Source organism: Gossypium hirsutum, chromosome D08, assembly GCF_007990345.1.
Source record: "Gossypium hirsutum isolate 1008001.06 chromosome D08, Gossypium_hirsutum_v2.1, whole genome shotgun sequence".
In the NCBI taxonomy this organism is placed as follows: domain Eukaryota; kingdom Viridiplantae; phylum Streptophyta; class Magnoliopsida; order Malvales; family Malvaceae; genus Gossypium; species Gossypium hirsutum.
This window is the reverse complement of record NC_053444.1, coordinates 54,178,325-54,195,600: the sequence shown is the minus strand read 5'-3', so window position 1 is coordinate 54,195,600 and position 17,276 is coordinate 54,178,325. Positions and strand designations below refer to the sequence as shown.

At 37.3% G+C, this 17,276-nt stretch overlaps 2 protein-coding genes across 2 annotated transcripts; one reads left to right on the top strand and one right to left on the bottom strand.

Annotated features, from left to right (window-relative positions):
* Positions 1 to 900: 900 nt before the first annotated feature.
* On the top strand, positions 901 to 4,860 carry LOC107900714 (uncharacterized). The gene is made up of 6 exons (XM_016826413.2): positions 901 to 1,375; positions 1,452 to 1,861; positions 1,950 to 2,084; positions 2,898 to 3,080; positions 3,852 to 4,013; positions 4,306 to 4,860. The coding sequence occupies exons 1-6, from the start codon at positions 1,117 to 1,119 to the stop codon at positions 4,711 to 4,713; spliced, it is 1,557 nt and encodes a 518-aa protein (XP_016681902.1). The 5' UTR covers positions 901 to 1,116; the 3' UTR covers positions 4,714 to 4,860.
* Positions 4,861 to 4,947: 87 nt separating this feature from the next.
* LOC107900713 (LRR receptor-like serine/threonine-protein kinase FEI 1) lies at positions 4,948 to 12,560 on the bottom strand. Its single transcript, XM_016826412.2, has 14 exons — positions 12,310 to 12,560; positions 11,099 to 11,328; positions 10,591 to 10,726; positions 10,435 to 10,506; positions 10,260 to 10,331; positions 9,262 to 9,333; positions 9,090 to 9,161; positions 8,930 to 9,001; positions 8,595 to 8,692; positions 8,241 to 8,402; positions 7,802 to 8,134; positions 6,861 to 7,106; positions 6,041 to 6,174; positions 4,948 to 5,670 (listed from the first exon to the last, which is right to left on the bottom strand). Exons 2-14 carry the CDS (start codon positions 11,193 to 11,195, stop codon positions 5,452 to 5,454), a joined length of 1,785 nt encoding a protein of 594 aa, XP_016681901.2. The 5' UTR covers positions 11,196 to 11,328; positions 12,310 to 12,560; the 3' UTR covers positions 4,948 to 5,451.
* Between the last annotated feature and the right edge of the window lie 4,716 nt (positions 12,561 to 17,276).

Sequence of the window (17,276 nt, the reverse complement as noted above, 5' to 3'; positions counted from 1 at the left end):
TAATTTGGATTGCCACATAAGATATCTAAGTTAGCATTTAAAACACATTTGGACTACCACGTAGGACCGCCATTAGAGAGGTAACAAAACGATAACATAAGTGACCAAAACGTAACATTTCAAACATAAGTGACTAAAATGTAATTTGAGGCAAACAAAAGTGACTATTTTTATAATTTACCCTTTAGTATACATATTCAAATACCAAAATATGTCTTATTCCATGAAAATTATTCACATTCATTTTTGTTCATAAACTTTGGCACAAGACCATGGTAGAGGTGCTCATGGGCCGAGCGGCCCGGCCCGGCCCGACGGCCCGCCCGAATTATGGGAGAGTTTGGGTAAAAATATGGGCTTGGGCAAAAAAATGAGGCCCGTTTAGAAAACGGGTCGGGCCTCGGGCACCACTTTTTCGGCCCGGGCCCAGCCCGGCCCGGCCCGATATAATAAATATATTTATTTTTTTTAATTTTAAAATATTTTTTACATACTTTTTAATTTTTTTAAAATTTTAAAATATTTTTAAAATACTTTTTTTTTAATTTTTTTAATTTTAAAATATTTTTAAAATACTTTTTTTAATTTTTTAAAATTTTAAAATATTTTAAAAATATTTTTAAAATACTTTTTTTAATTTTTTAAAATTTTTAAAATAAAAATGGGCCGGGCCGGGCCCGGGCTTATGATTTTTTTCTCGGGCCGGGCCTGGGCAAAATCTTAGGCCCATATTTCGGGCCGGGCCCGGGCCTAGGACCCGGGCCGAAATCTTTTTATGGGCCCAGCCCGAACCCGGCCCGGCCCGGCCCATGAGCACCTCTAGACCATGGAGAGATGCTTCCTTCTAGGTTGGTAATGTTAGTTTCCATGACTCCTTAGAGTTTCTATTTTTCTTACCAAAAAAATATAGAATTAAATTGTTGCGTGCGGAATCAAATAGCTTAATATTAAAATTGAGAGGGAGCTTTTACCTTTCAAAAATTGTAACTGAAAGTGATTTTTTTTTTTTTTGGTAACTGTGATTCGAAAGCATGGAATCCTAAAATAAATAACTAGCAAGGTGCATAAGATATGGAACACCGAGTTTAGGGGAAGAAGAAAATAGGGTTCACTGAAATGGCATTGGCAGTATCCCTTAGCTCTTCTTTTTGTACCTGCTTCCACACCCACCTCCCCTATTCCAACTCAAACAGATACAAAACCTCCTCCATCAACTTACCTCTTCGCCTCAATCTCCATGATAACGCCCCAAATTCCAACAAAAACTCGTTGCTTCTTAGTATTTCTGCCTCAACATTTGTGTTTGTGGGTTTGGGTCTTTGCATTTGCTCCTCCGCTTCCGCCCTTACTCCACTGCCCCGTCACTTCCAAAAAGGTCTTTCTTTCTTTTAATTAATTAATTAATTTTCTAACTGTTCACTCACTGTCATCTTCTTCACTAAATGAACCAGTGGACAGCAGTTCAGCAGCAACACTACAAGAAGAAGATGATGAGAAATCGGACGCAGCTTTTGAGATTTGGAAATCTAAATCTTATGCTCTCACGGTTCCTCTTTCCATGGTTGCTCTTCAGGGCTCCATACCTCCCTCTTGGTCCAAGGATTTCATCTCCTCTCAATCCAGGCGCTTAAAGCTCCAAACCAAATTCCGCCCAACTCTTGAAGATATATTCACTCAGTTATGCCTGCCCTTTACCCAAGCCAAAGCCAAAGTGAATATTGGGCCTGCATCTCCAGCTGCTGCTGATATTCTCACCCTAGGTGACTCTTGGCTCCCTTTAGCTATTAAAAAAGCTGTTATTGAACCCATTACTGCTGCTGAACACCAGGATTGGTTTAAGGATTTGAGTCGCAAATGGAAGGTAACTTAAACTGCTTCATTATTAATATTTGCTCTAATTCAATTCAAAACAACACCCGAACATTACCCAACTCCCGAAATTGTCCCAGGTTTATCTACGCAGGAACCTCAATGGAGATATTGATCCACAAGGTCAGATATGGGCTGCACCCTATCGATGGGGTACCATGGTCATAGCATACAAGAAAACCAAATTTCAAAAGAAAAACTTGCCTCCTATGCAGGTAACGTTGGTCTATCTGTAAAATAAGCTCAGTATGACTTTAGCTCCAATATGATTCTTATTCATGTAGTATGGATGACAATTGTCAATTTCAATGGCAAGCCAATATGTGCATATGTTCTCTCCTCTCACTTATAAAGGGTATATTTGATTCTTTTAGAATTGTTCATAGGTTCCTCTCTTTTCCCCATATATGGTCTGAAATTTGGTAGTAATGACATTCAAGACACTGAAGAATCCTTAGTTTCTTTTTGAACCTGCCTTTTTACTATTCTAGCATAAAGGTTAATCTAGTTCTGTTTGGCCTGTGGAGAAACATTAGGCACTTTACTCTCTACTAAAACGTTATAGCTTGTCTATTTTCTTCTTTGATTCATTGATTTGTGCAGCATTTTCTCATAATGACATTGATTTTGTCATCATGGCATGAGCTAGATGTATTTTTTGAAGTTCTGTAAGAATTGCAGAATTTATTCCCATCTTGAAATCCAGTGCACAAAGAAATTTGCTAGATTCTATTTGCGGTCATCAGTTATAATGACTGCAGAAAAAAATGGTCTTTGAATCTCTGAAATGCAATTTTCCTTCCCTCCTTTGTATAGACACTCTTCTGCTTGGAGCCTTGGACTGCTAAAACATGGGCTTTACAATAATCTGAAACCTTGCACCAATCCTTTTTTTTTTACATGTTTTTCAGGGTAGCTTCAACTCATGAACAAATCATCAAGCATGAACTTCTATTTATCTTATATCAGTATTTTGTTTTATCTTTGCTCAGTAACATTGACAATTTAGGAGAAAAACCCTATTGCAGGATTGGGCAGATTTGTGGCAGCCTGAACTTGCTGGAAGAATTTCAATGGTGAATTCCCCTAGAGAGGTTGTCGGTGCAGTTTTGAAGTACATGGGTGCATCATACAACACAACAGACATTGACTTGCAAGTTGCTGGTGGGAGGAATGCTGTCCTGCAGAATCTTGAATTACTTGCAAGACAGGTAGTGAACCGCAAATGATGTTAAGTCTTCTTTATGTCTCCCCATTCTTTCCATTAGTTTGCATAGCATGATTGTCATTGCATCTTTAGTCTTCCAGTGGTAACTCTATTTTGGACCTAACTCTCAGACAAAATTACTGGTATTGATTAACTGAATTATTTGTTGATACATACCATTGATCATTATTCTAAGAGAAAAGGTTCCGTTTGATGCTCTAAATCCAAATTCCAGCTCTCTTCAAGTTGGCTTATAGCTTGAACCTTTAGATGGATTTTCATGTCACATTGTTGTGGTTGTTGAACTGGAAATTGTAAGTCTTGTATGAGTTTTTAGATCCCATGAGACCCCATGCGCAAATTATAGACTTATACTGAACAGATACATTCTCCTAATTGTCACCTGTCCATTTCATCAAATGGTGGATGATTTTTCATATTCCTTAGTAACGTGGGTTAATTTAGCTGTGGCACTCTTTGATGGATTGTGAAATAGACAGGATTTTGTGGCACGTAAATGTGGTGTAAGATGTTACAGAAACTAGTTTGAATAACATGTCTGGTGCAAATGCAATGGCTCACTATTCTCTACATTATTTACTTTTTGTTCAATCCAAGTGATGAGAACTTGAGAATATTCTGGCGATCATTTTCCCCTCTTACCTGTTCTGTCTTGAAAATACTAATTCCCAAATGTTACCTTAGCGTATTTCTTTTAGTTGGCTGTAGTTGCTTCAAATCGTATTATAAGGACATATCCTTTGGGGTTTTGCAGGTTAAATTATTCGACAGTGCAAACTATCTCAGAGCATTTTCAGTGGGAGATGTTTGGGTGGCTGTTGGGTGGAGTAGTGATGTTCTTCCAGTTGCAAAGCGTATGTCAAACGTTGCAGTTGTTGTTCCCAAGTCTGGAGCAAGCTTATGGGCTGATCTATGGGTATTACCTTTGAACCTTTCCATTTTACTGCTCATTTTTTTTTGCTGGAAACTCATTTCGCCTTACATCAAGATTAAGTTTGTTGTCTCTGTTAAGTTAAGGGTGGGTGTCTGTGTAACTGGTTAGTATATTGAAACTAAAACAAAAGGAATAATGATTTTACGAGTAGAGAGTAACAGAGGAACTGACTTGCGGTGAAAACACAGTAACCAAAAGCTGACTAGCAATAAATTTGAAGATAGCTTCTATAGCATATATACTCATTGAGATGTCTAGGTTTGTATCCTTGCAGGCAATCCCAGCTGCCTCGAGACTTGAAACAAACCGTATTGGGGGCCGTGTCAGAGGTCCATCTCCGCTAATGCATCAATGGGTGGAATTCTGTTTACGGGCAGCGAGTGGCCTCCCTTTCAGGCAAGGGATAACTGCTGGCGCATCTCCGGCTGCCCTGGACAGTGGTCCCGTCAAATTGCCTGAAGAGCTCACTAAAGGTAAGCCAAAGCTAGACTCAAATCTAGTTGCTGGAGTGCCACCACCTGAAATATTGGAAAGGTGCGAGTTCTTGGAGCCATTATCTGATGCAACATTGTCCGATTATCAATGGCTCATTGATAACATGCCCAAATCTGGCCCTGGTATTATAGATCATGTCTCGTCAATATTTGGAACTTTGAGGAGGCTGAAATTGAGTTGGATTTAGTTTTTTGTAGTCATGTATGTTTTTCTTTCCTTTTCACTCGCAGTGCCGGATTAACCGTTAATTTGTAAATCTCGAGTACTTGCAAAATTCTTTCTAAAATGTTAACCGTTTAAGTTGCCCACCAAATACAAAGGGCTTACGATTTTATTATTTCAGCCATTAAACTTGTTCATCACTATCTTTATAAAATGTAAGCACAGGCAGGCAACAAAAAAATGGCATAAACAAGAAGAATCAGCCAAACTCAGAGTCAACATGGTCAATTTACACAAACATTGTCGTCATATACACTTCAACATGGGGCAGGGGCAGGAGGAGAAACGCAAAAGGAGTAAGGGGAAAATAGGAAAAACAAAACAGACACCTAATGAACGACCAACCGACGGACTGACTCGTACCACAAGGGGAGAGAAGGGGAACGTTCCAATTCCATTGCAAATTGCAGTTCACCCATGACATCCGCTAAATTCTATTCAACATCTCAAATTGAGGTTCAAATGGATATGGATAAATGTAAATGTGAAATGTAATGCAAAGATACACCACACCTTCCATCCAGCTTCCATCTGCATAGAAGAATTAAATCAAAAAAATTGAACCCAAGTGTGAAGCTGTTGCAGGTTCAACCTCTCCCCCCTCATTTACTGCTTGTGATTGGATTGCATTACTTCTCAAGACAAACAGGAGAACGTGAAACCATACACACATTTCCTCATTTTCAGCTTCATCTTCAACTATTCAATCAGAGTTGGAATCATAAAAATCACTTGGGCATGGAGTCATAACCTCTGATTCAACCAACTGCACCACCCTGTGCATGGTGGGTCGATCCTCTGGGTTTGAACAAACACACTGGATTGCAACTGAGAGCAAAGAATCAAGGCTTTCTGCCTGAACCCCCTCACAATTCGGATCTAAAATCTCTCGCTCTCTATTCTCCGTAATTAAGAAATTTAACTGCATAAAAGAGAACATGCCAGTCAGATCATCAGACCCACACAAATATATACAAAAGCGTGTAATATTCTTAATCGACAAAACCATCTGCATAGTATATTTCATTTGAATCTTTACAAGTTGGAGGAATGGGGATTGAAATCCAAATCTTTTGAGTTGTCAGTAAATGGAATATTAAGTGCAGAGACTACAGTAGAACAGCATTAAGTAAAAAACATTCAGAGACTAAGCACACAGCATAGTCAGTGCTACTTAGACTTTCACATGCTTTGGACTTCTCAAGCACATGATTTAATGGCTTAATCAGAAATTCATTAATGAAAGGAGATACAAGCAAACTTGACAAAATTTCAACAAAGTGGAAACATACCCAGCCAACGATGTTGAGGCCCTTTTCAATGAAAGATGCATCAGTAGGTCTCTTGCCACTTATGACTTCAAGCACCAAAACCCCAAAACTATAGACATCAGTCTTCTCAGTTGCTCTCCCACTTGCCATATACTCTGGTAAAGGAAGTGTAAACAGACTTCAGATAAATTGTATCTAGAGTACATTGCATAAAAATGACTACCACATAACAAAATCCCATTCGCAGCTTTTCAGAAAATAAGTAGATACTTGATCAAATTTGTATGCCTGGAATTTTTACTTTGGTTAGGTTGTAAGCTAAGACTGCAGTTTTTTCTTTCTTAACACAAATTTGAACTTCAAGGCCATGAAGCGTAAAACCTGTCTGGCAGCATTTTTTCCTAATATCTAGAAAAGGGGGAAAAGAGGTTCATGAAAATATGAAGCTCTAAATACTTTAAGAGAATATTTTTGGTCCAATGCACTTCGTGTTTGGATGAACAGGATCGTGATTTGCACCCCCTAGGCACGTTTTTGTGCATTGCTTAAAATAATAGAGAAGGGGCATAGACATCCAAATTTAAATCTACTAAAAGAGGCGTACATCTAAGTTCAGTTAAATTTTGACTTCAATAATCTGTAGGGGCCAAATAATATAAAAATAAAGAGCATCATGGGACATGGTTGTCATGTGTCAAATAAGCCATTAAAAGCAACAAGGAAAAAAGGAATTTCTATGACATCAAGTCTCCCTGGTTTTATATGCCAAATGTTAACAACAGTATCATTTCGAAAGCACCAGACTCCACAATAGTAGACAGCCTATATTGGAACTGCATACCTGGAGCCAAATAACCAAAAGTTCCTGCGACAATGGTTGTAATATGAGATTCTTCATCCTCTAACAGTTTTGCAAGTCCAAAGTCCGATACTCGAGCTTCCAAGTTGCTATCAAGTAAAATATTGCTGGACTTTATGTCACGGTGTATGATCCTTGGAGAACAATCGTGGTGTAGATAAGCCAGCCCTTTTGCTGCTCCCATGATAATGTTCAAACGTGCTTCCCAGTCTAACTGCTCAGATCGTTCTGTTAAATGAACCACAAAAACAACATTACCTCCCCAAATAAAGAAATCAATCCATTCAAAAAATTAATAGAATTGAATTGGAACTACTATCATGAAGGAAATCCTAACTAATGGTGAGAAGAAAAAAAAAGAAATATTTAAGTTCAAGCTCAAGGTTTTCAAGAGCACAAGGCGCAGTTTCCTGAGGCACAAAGCACAAAAAAGTGCTCGCCTAAATGAAGTAAGATGGGGTATGTATACATTTATGTGTTTTTGCATGTACGTCGGTCTATATATAAACAAGCTTAAGATATATAATTATGATAATAACCTCTAAAGAGTGGAGCAGTTTATTCTACAAAACATACAACTTTCCCTTTTCCTTCTGTTGGCCAAAATCATTATTTCCCTTATGATTCCATATTAGTTGTTAAATACTCAAAAATTGAGAAGCAGAAAGTTTGATATTGTCCCCTTCTATTGAATGTACAATTAATGATAAAAATTAAAGAAATTAAAGAAAACTTCAATTAGACGGGCTTTTCTTGTATCTACCAACTTAAAAAAAGCACATATCGGTCAACCAAGCACACACCTAATTAAAGGTGCCTCATCAAAGGATCTGAGACACTTTTGTTGTCTAAGCTCAAGCCTTAACAACATAGAAATGTCAAGGACTATTGCTTTCAAATGCAAATGGTAAAGGGAGCCTCACCATGAAGAGCTTCATCAAGGCTACCACCAGCCAGGAAATCATAGATTAACAGCTTTGATGTAGGTGAATTACAATATCCTCGCAAATTCACAAGGTATCGATGTTTTATGCTTCCAAGAATCTCAAGCTCTCTTTCAAAAAAACGATCAAATCCCTCATTCATCTTCACAATTCGTTTCAATGCAAACACATTGCCATCATCCATTGCAAGCTTGTACACTGTCCCAAACCCCCCAGTACCTATAATGTCTTCCTCAGTCAAAGTTTCCAATTTCTTAATGATGTCTTTTGAAGAGTATGGCAAGTCTCCATGAAACATAACAATTGATGCCCCTGAAGCAATAATACCACATTAACAAATACATTAAAGCTTGGAAGGTAAAAACGAATATAGGAAACAGCTAGATTTTTCAAAGTTGAAGATCAGTTAGAAGAAAACCTCCACCGACATCCATGGCAAGAGTTCTGCTCTCTTTTTTACCAAACTTCTTGTATAGGAAGCACCCCCAAAAACACATAAGTGCCACCAAAAGCAGTGCACCTACAGTTGCTGATGCACTAATGAGAAGCTTTCCGGAGTATTTCCTTTTACCAACTTGAGCTATCAACAAAAAAATATCGGAAAACTAAACAAAGTGAGTTGCCTCCCAAAAATATAATAAATCCAAGAAAATGTAACAAAATTGTCAGAAATTCAGATTTTGTGGACACAATTTGAACTTTTTTACCATAATTAACACTGAGATGAGCACCAAACAGCCAGAGTAATATATTTCCCACACATGCAGCTTACCTGAAGTAGGTGACTCAGAATACGGTGTAGCTCCCCCATTGTCATCTTTGCATGCTACATTGATCTGCTTTCCACATAAATCACGATTTCCAACAAAACTACAAAAAGAAAAGAGATAAACTGTTAATTTAGCATAATAATATCATAGCAATCTTTTATAACTTCTCAAGATGAAGTGACCAGTAGAAGAGAAAGATATTAAAAGTGAAAAGAAAGGGATCAAGTAAAAGAGTAACAGATCCTCAAACCCTCCTGAATGATATGATTCTGAAGATGTAGCATATAAATAACCAAAGATCTATTGAACACAATATACCAAATTAGCTTGTACTCACGAGCTAGCTGTATAGTTGCTGAAGACACCTTGCGATGGTATAGGCCCAACCAGAAAATTGTTTGACACATTGCTTTAGGAAATTCAATAAGATCATCAAAGATGAGTTTCAATTCAATAAATTCTTAAAAACTAACAAATTTTAAGCAAAGGGAACTAACAATGTAACAAGCTTATCTAGCCTTCCAATTGAGGGAGGGATAGATCCACTGAGAGAGTTGCTTGAGATATCCCTGAAAATTCAAAAAAACAATGTAAGCATCGTCGCATAATCCAAATGCTTAGACTCTTTATCACTCTAGCTCACATTTATTAGCAAGAGAAACAACTTACAGATTCTGAAGTGAAGAAAGATTGCCCAATTCGCTTGGAATTAATCCACTTAAGTAATTACCCTGCAAATAACTACAAAAGAGAACAGAATACAGTATTAAAAAACACATAATTCCAAAACAAATTCTTCAATAAAAAATCTAGATAACCTTTAAAACCAAACGGTACTTAATATTTACGCGCACACTAGTTGAATACAACCATGCTATTTCTTAAGAAAATATATACAAGAACTTAGATATCAAGCATATCCAAGCAGTATATAACCAAAACCGATAGAACCTTAGCGAGTTTCAAGAAAAAGTAAGAAATACGTCCACTTTTCTTAAGAAGAAAAAAGTGCCATAAATTTAACAGCATTAAGCAATCAAAAGCAGGGGAAATGTTGAGTTTTGCTTTAGCTCTTTATACACTGAATTACTAGATTTAATTATCCAAGAAGGATAAATTATAAGGGAAAGGTCAAAAAGGAAAAAAAAAAAAAAAAGATTACTAGCGTAGCCAAGCTCAGCATCACTAGAGATTACTTCGCCTGTAGGTTGGCCTACTGGTTCAGTTTGTACCCATCCAAATTGAGGGCGGAGGTCCAAGGTTCACTTCCCCCTTGGCCTTGCTCAACTGTCAAAAAGGATACCTTATGGATTGATAATTATGAAATTAAACAAGCCAATTTCTCTACAGTCTTTATCAATTTACATACATTAAAATGTGTAGGCACACACATATATCGTACACAAATAAGAACAGAAGGACCAAAACAAAACCAATTGTTTGAATTGTGGCACAAATAGAACAATTTGCTATCCCCATCTATAATTCATAATCCAACAAAAGAACAAGTACTTTTGAGGAAGAACTACCATTTTGCATCGGAACCAAAGGCAAATGATAAATCTCAAAGAGAATAAAATATTTTAATTTTTTTAATATCATAACCTGTAGCCAACAACAATTCTTTAGAATAGCCAACAACACTGTTCAAGTACAACAATACTTACATTCCCTGCAACTCTGTGCAATTACCCAGCTCGGATGGAATTGCCCCATAAAAGTTGTTATTATGAAGCATTCTGATACATGTAAAAATCAGAGAAAATATCAGCTGCAATAAAATATATTTGAATACAGATCATCCATCAAGTATGAAGAAAGATAAGTCCCACTAATACATACAAAAGCCTCAAGTGCTCCAACTTCCCAAGGTCAGGCGATATAGGACCACTCAGTTTATGATTGGTAAGGCTCCTGAAGAGAAAACATAGAGAAAAGCTTCATGTAAACAAAGTAGTTTAAGGGATGTTATATTTGGACATGATCTTCAATACTCACAAAGTTGTCACTCTCTTGGTTTTACTATCACAATTCACCCCTTTCCATTTGCATGGATCAGGATCCTCTGGTCTCCACTGAGAAAGCACACCATCTGAACTAATAATTGCTACCCGAAAGCTCAGAAGTGCCTCTCCTGCATCATGAAAAGCATTTTCACAATCTGTTACCAAATATTCTTATTTCCAGCATGAAATGTATTTTAATCACTGGCTGCCTAGAGACTCTATAACCAGCCAAAATCTATTTTATCCAAATAAAATCTAAAAGACAGTCAAAAAGGAAAAGGAAAGCAAAATGTAAACATGCTCACCAAATTTTTAAATGGTCAAGATTTTCAATGTGCAAATTTCCAAAGTGAGACAAATTAACCAGTAATTTCCAACCAAAAGAGCATTAACATAAGGAGAGCATTTAAGATCCATTTCCAGATGGTGAGAGGATAAGAGGAGAAAAAAAATTCTAAATATCAGCTTGAATGATCTCATACTACATATAAATGACATACCATCAGGACTGATAGCTCTGATTCTGTTTGCTAGGATAAAAGAGATTAGAATGAGAAGCAGCCATGGCCATTGATATTTCATCAGACGAATGCCCATAATGGCACTGACAAAGCATAATATAGATACTACAAATCATCTGATACGCCAAACTCAGGAATGCACCCTTGTTGTATCATATGGTTATCGGGACTACAACGCCACTTGGCAGCTACAAGAATACAAACAAAGTCTGGCAGGACATAGAGAAGCAAAAATAAGAATTAGAAACAATTAGATAGTTGAAACAGAAATATTGTGCAGAATGCAGAAATCCAACTGAAATTGTTACAAAGTTCCTTCCAATTTGTGCAGAAAAAATGCATAATTGAAAACCAAGAAAGAACCACCTCCCTCCCTCTCTCTCTCTCTCTCTCTCTCTCTCTCTCTCTAGAACCAAATGACAAATAGAGCATTGAAGTCTTACACATGAATACATATCAAATAATCCTAATCATGAAAAAAAATCCAACTTGATAACCATTGCAGTTTCGATATCTATGATGGACTATGAGCACTTCTTACTCTTGTACCATACATTGTGCGACATGAATTTCAAAGAATGAACTAATCAGTACAATAAAGCCTTCTCAGCCAGAATTGGACTTTAAAGCCAATTTTAAGGAACATGAACGCTTATAAGAAACAACATTTACATCATTAAAGGTTTTTGCTGCATTAGCATTCTTTATCTAAATGAGATTAGCAGCTTCTACTACAAGCAAGTCATTTCCCAAATCTTCAATCATTTTGAAGCATTTCTGTCAAATTTAAAGTTGCACGTACTAAACGCAAATATAATAACACAAGATTACTCTAAGATCAACTTCTCCAACCCTAAACTCTTAACTTGAAAATAAACTACTACCTCTGAAAGTTGAGCTGGAAGAATAAAACAATCACATTGATAAAGTGACACAAACTTTGCGACATAAATCGGACGGAATCAAGAGCTTAAAACGAAAATAGCATTCTTAGAATTCGCCTCTCAGCATGAGCTATTTATATTCCGAGCATGCTAAAAAAAGAAATTGACCTAAAAACGAAGTAAAGAATCGAGCAGGAAAACAAATGCTAACCAATCTGGAACTTAAAACACAAACAGAACCAAACTTTGGAGAAGAAAATGGAATGAAAAAACAAAAAATTAAAAATAAAGAGAAATTGAAGAAACCTTGAGATTGAGCCGATCTGCCGGCAGTGAGCTGCGAAGAGAAAACAAGCAAAAAAATAAAATAAAAATAACGAATAAAAAAAGATTCGATGCTACTTATCTTTTCTTCTTGGATTTCTTTTAAATTTTTTTTTTCTAATATTATTTTGGTTAAATTCTGAAAATGAAGATGTGATTGTGAAGAGAGAGCCTTTAGTCGTTGAAGAGAGTGAGGAAGAGAGCCATAGATTAGATGTTTGGAATTAAAGGGGGGCCGAGTTGAGATGGTGCTGCTTTCTCACGTGCGACTGCGACCTTCCGTACGTGCCAACCGACGCTTCTTGCTTTCTAGAAAAGAGTAAAGTCTAAAGTCTAATACTCCTAACTCTAGACTCTAAGCGAGTTACAGTAAACTTTGTCCACGCCCGGATCTTATTAAGATATTTCAATTTTGTGTTAATTGTTTTAAATTAAAATTAAAAAAATCTATTTTTTATCAAATAATGTAAATATTTTAATTATTTGTGATTTTATATAAAACTATACGCGTTTTCAACCCTTTTAAAAAAAATAAAAAAAATATGCAGGAAGTGGATGGAAATTTAACTAGATTGATATTGATATTCAATATAGAAGGATATTGATTCAAGCACGCTCAAATAGATTATCCTCCCTCTTTAAGGATTGGGGAAGAATATATATTATAAGAATTTATAATGAAATTAATGTTTAAAATAAATATGCCGAGATGATTTTAGTAACTAATTTTTTTTTCTCTTCACACTCTTAACTTATTACACTCCTTCGAAGTAAATTTTTTAATGAATAAAATATTGAATCGATTAATTAATTTTTTTGGTGAATAATTGATTAATTCATTTTAATAAACTAAATATTTAAATTTAAAATTATATATCACTAGAATATATCACATTTACTGTACCGCCATAGCCGCTCCCCACCTAAGAGTCATCTTGCATCCATCACAGCATTGACCTTCGAATAAGAAGAAAGGTTAAAGGTACCGACTACTTGGAAACGGAGAAAAAGTTACGCCGATTATAGCGGAAACCCCAGATTTTTTTCATATGATTATGCCCTCAAACTTTTGTGTGGCATTTTTAGGGCAACATTTTTGGGTACCCCAAAAGTTTGAGCTCGTGGCCACGTAATAACCATCAACAAGCTCTCTCGTTACACTCTAAGCCATGACCGCATAACGACCATCGACTGAAACCCCCACGTCGACTTCACCATTGATCGTAGAAATCAAATCACCCCATAACTAACTTTCCTAGGATAAGCTTCGAAAGCAATTATCCCATCTTGGCATGATATATGAAATGTGTGCGGCTCAGAACGATATCGCATCACCGACGACTCAAGAATACTTCAAATGTAAACCAAATATTTTTAGCGACTGAAATTTTTTAAGACTAGGAAATGGTTTATAGTGGAGGAATGGAGAGGATTGGAGAGAAATTATATGACTAGGGGATGATGAAGCTTGGTGTGTGTGAGCTCTTTTATAGTCACAGGGAAGGGTCTGTTTGTAAATAAAAATCTTGAAAACGCGCTGCAAGAGTGATGCACATAATCTAAATGTGTTTAAAGCGTCTGAATTATTTGAAGCGTCAGGCTTTTCACATCGGAAAATAGGAAATTTGCTAGAGAAAGCTCACCCAGTTGGGAGAGCTTTCCTGCTGACATGATAGGGAAGTGCACCTAGCTGGACACGCTTTCTAAAAGCACGTTCAGCTAGGCATGCTTCTCTACCATGTCAGCATGGAAACGTAAACAATTGGGTAAGCTTTCTCTAACAAACTTCCTTTCTTTTAAGAGTGAAAGTACATTTTCAGATGCTTGTAGAGCACGTTATGCAGTATAGAATCTCTTAGAAGCACAAACATGATGAAATTATATGACTTTTGAACGTGTTCAAATTATTTGCACCATATAATATGCAACAAATGTGTGCATTCATAAACGAAATTCAAAGCATGTATTCTCTTTCTCCCTATATAATTCTCTTATAAAATGGGTGTAATTTTCATAACATAAACACGCATCGAGTTAATATCAAACAGATGAACATTGTGTTGTAAGAGTTGTGTGTACTTCTTTGGACAAGTCTCTACTTATTTTTTTACGTTTGTTCATGCAATTCGTTACCGATATTGAAATGAGTAGATGAGTGAAATATGTTATATACTACGATGGTTAAATCTGTAATATAGAGGTCAGAGTGGTGTTTGTAGGAATGAAGTTCGTGGAATTTGCATTCAATAGTATCATTCAAATGCGTGAGCTACAGACTAGAATCGGGAGAAAAGTCAAGGGATCGAACCGGGAAAGAATTACAAGGTTGTAATACATATTTCTTGCTTCCGTTGACCTTTATAAGTATAAGCTATTTGATGTGATTAGCGAGACGAATCTCGAGACGCTTATATCATCGCACATCTCAAGTAGAAATATTGTTATTAAGTTATACGTCGAGTTCGCCAATGCTAATGGATCTGGCCCATCTTCGACTACCGTTGCAGTGAATATGAGTACTGAAGCTGAAGTAAAAATTCCTATTACACAATTGTGCGGTGGGTTTTCTGGCCTGCTATAAAGCAGCTATTACGATGTTCCCGAAACATCTATGGGCAAACACACATTGGTCACCGGCATCGATCTAAACTTCAAGGGTCAGTACCAGTTGGGGTATCAGCATAACCCAAATCTAAACACCCGGGCTCGATATTCAATCATTGCGTTCGATTTCAACTTCGGCACTAGATTGATGTTATAGAGCATAAGCAATTATACTGGGGGATCATCGATGTACACCGGACATCAACCCATTGAATATTTTGGCGGACACATGGGTTACAAGAGAACCTATGACCTACTCCTTTCGACAGGACCGGTAAGGTTATGTCCAACACCGTGCTCGAATGTGACAATGAAGGCATGGACAAGAAAGGAGATGCATGTGAGGAAGAAGGGGCTGTAAACCCAAACGAGGGAGAAGAGTCAAAACCTAAGCCAATCTAGCTGCGCGATCTGGATAATTCAAAAGTGGCACTATTTTTCGAACCGAATCCAGGTACAATAGAGCCAGAACCTTACGAGTTTGAGGATGACACCTCGGACAATGCTCTAGATCCAAATACGCGATTCAGGGCATATGAACCTCTGCCCTACATGACAAATATCGACCTATCGGCCAATGGTGGTTTAGAGTTTTCACAATTTCCGCATAGAACACCTGGTCATGCAAGCACATATCATGATGTATGAGTATTGGAAGTTGGAATGGAATACCCGAACAAAAATGCTTTTATTGCTGCACTAAAGTAGTACAGCTTCAAGAACAGTGTGAAAAATTCGAAGGAAAGTGCGCAATGAAGGAAATGAGGTGTAAGTGAAAAATTATGGCGTCTTATTGAAAGAAAACCAGGATGTGGACGATAAAGAAGTATTTCGGTCCCCATACCTTTGTTGCGATGGGTGCAAGTCAGGACCATCCGAGACTAGACTCAGCAATGATTGTTGACATTATTCTATCGATAGTGAAGGCCAGTCCCCAGATTCAAATACTGATGCTGATTGCGAACATACATAACCGGTACCAGTACACTCCAACGTACTACAAAGTGTGGGTTGAAAAATAGAAGGCTGTGAAGAAGTTGTATCATGGGTGGGACAGTTCGTATAACTATCTATGCCAATGGTGTCAGGTACTAGATCGGTATGTACCAGGTTCCGTAACTGATCTCAAAATGTGCCCAGCATACTACAGCAATCAATTGGTCTCTGGGAAAGGAGTATTCTACTGGTTTTTTTGGATTTTTTAGCAATGCAAAGAGACATTTCGGCACTATAAGCCTACGGTCCAAATTGACGGCACCTGGCTATATGGAAGGTATCAGCAGCATCTATTGCTTGTCGTTGCTCAAGACGGTAATCGGAAGATTCTACCTATAGCGTTCACAATAACTCCTAGAGAAATGATAGATAACTGGGATTTTTCCTTGAGCCAGTTGCACCGTCGCATTTGCCTACAACCTGACATATGTGTCATATCAGTCAGGAGGACCACAATACTCTCAATGATTGATCGTCATGGAGCCCTCTAGGATCACACTCATCATCGGTACTGCATACGACATGTGGGATCCAACTACCACCAAAAATATCATTCGACAATTAAGCGATATCTAGTCATCGACATAGGTTTTTAGTTCGAACCAAGTATTCACTCCATATCGAATAATCATACTAGGTTATTTCATTATACTAACTGATAGCTATTTATCGATAGGTTACGAGCTCGTCTAACATTGATTCCATCAAATGTTGAACAATCTGAGCACCATTAATGCCTACGTGTAGTGTATGTATCAAATATATTATCTGAATAGTGGATGCAGTCGTACAACGAGGGTTTATGATACGGACACATGACGTCAAACTTGGCTGAGTGCATCAATTTCGTATTGAAGAGATACATCATTTACTAGTAAGATCGGTTGTCAAAGAGACATATTTTTGACTGGCCACCTTGTTTCCTAAAAAGGTGACGACGTATGTTGGACAGATAGCGGACGGTGGTACTTTCTGCTGTGACATGATGAAAGAGATTCGACGAAGTATAGTGAGAGTGAACACCATATATGTAGTGTGCCACTTAGGTCAAAACCTCGATTTTTGAGTCACAAAGCACGCTAGACCTGACTAGGAAATGTCAAGTGCATTTTATTGTATGAACCTAATGGAAAAGACTTGCGATTGTGGGAAATTACAAGAACTTCAGTTCTCATGCTCACATACAATTGACATATGTGGGAACGTACGGATTGAGTACACGCTTACGTCAATGACATATACTGATTAGAATGCATTCACGGTGTGTGGAGTCATGAATTCTCACCTATCCTAGATGAGAGTATATGGTTGTCGATGTCCAGAGCGCCGTTTGAGTTGGTTCCAAACAA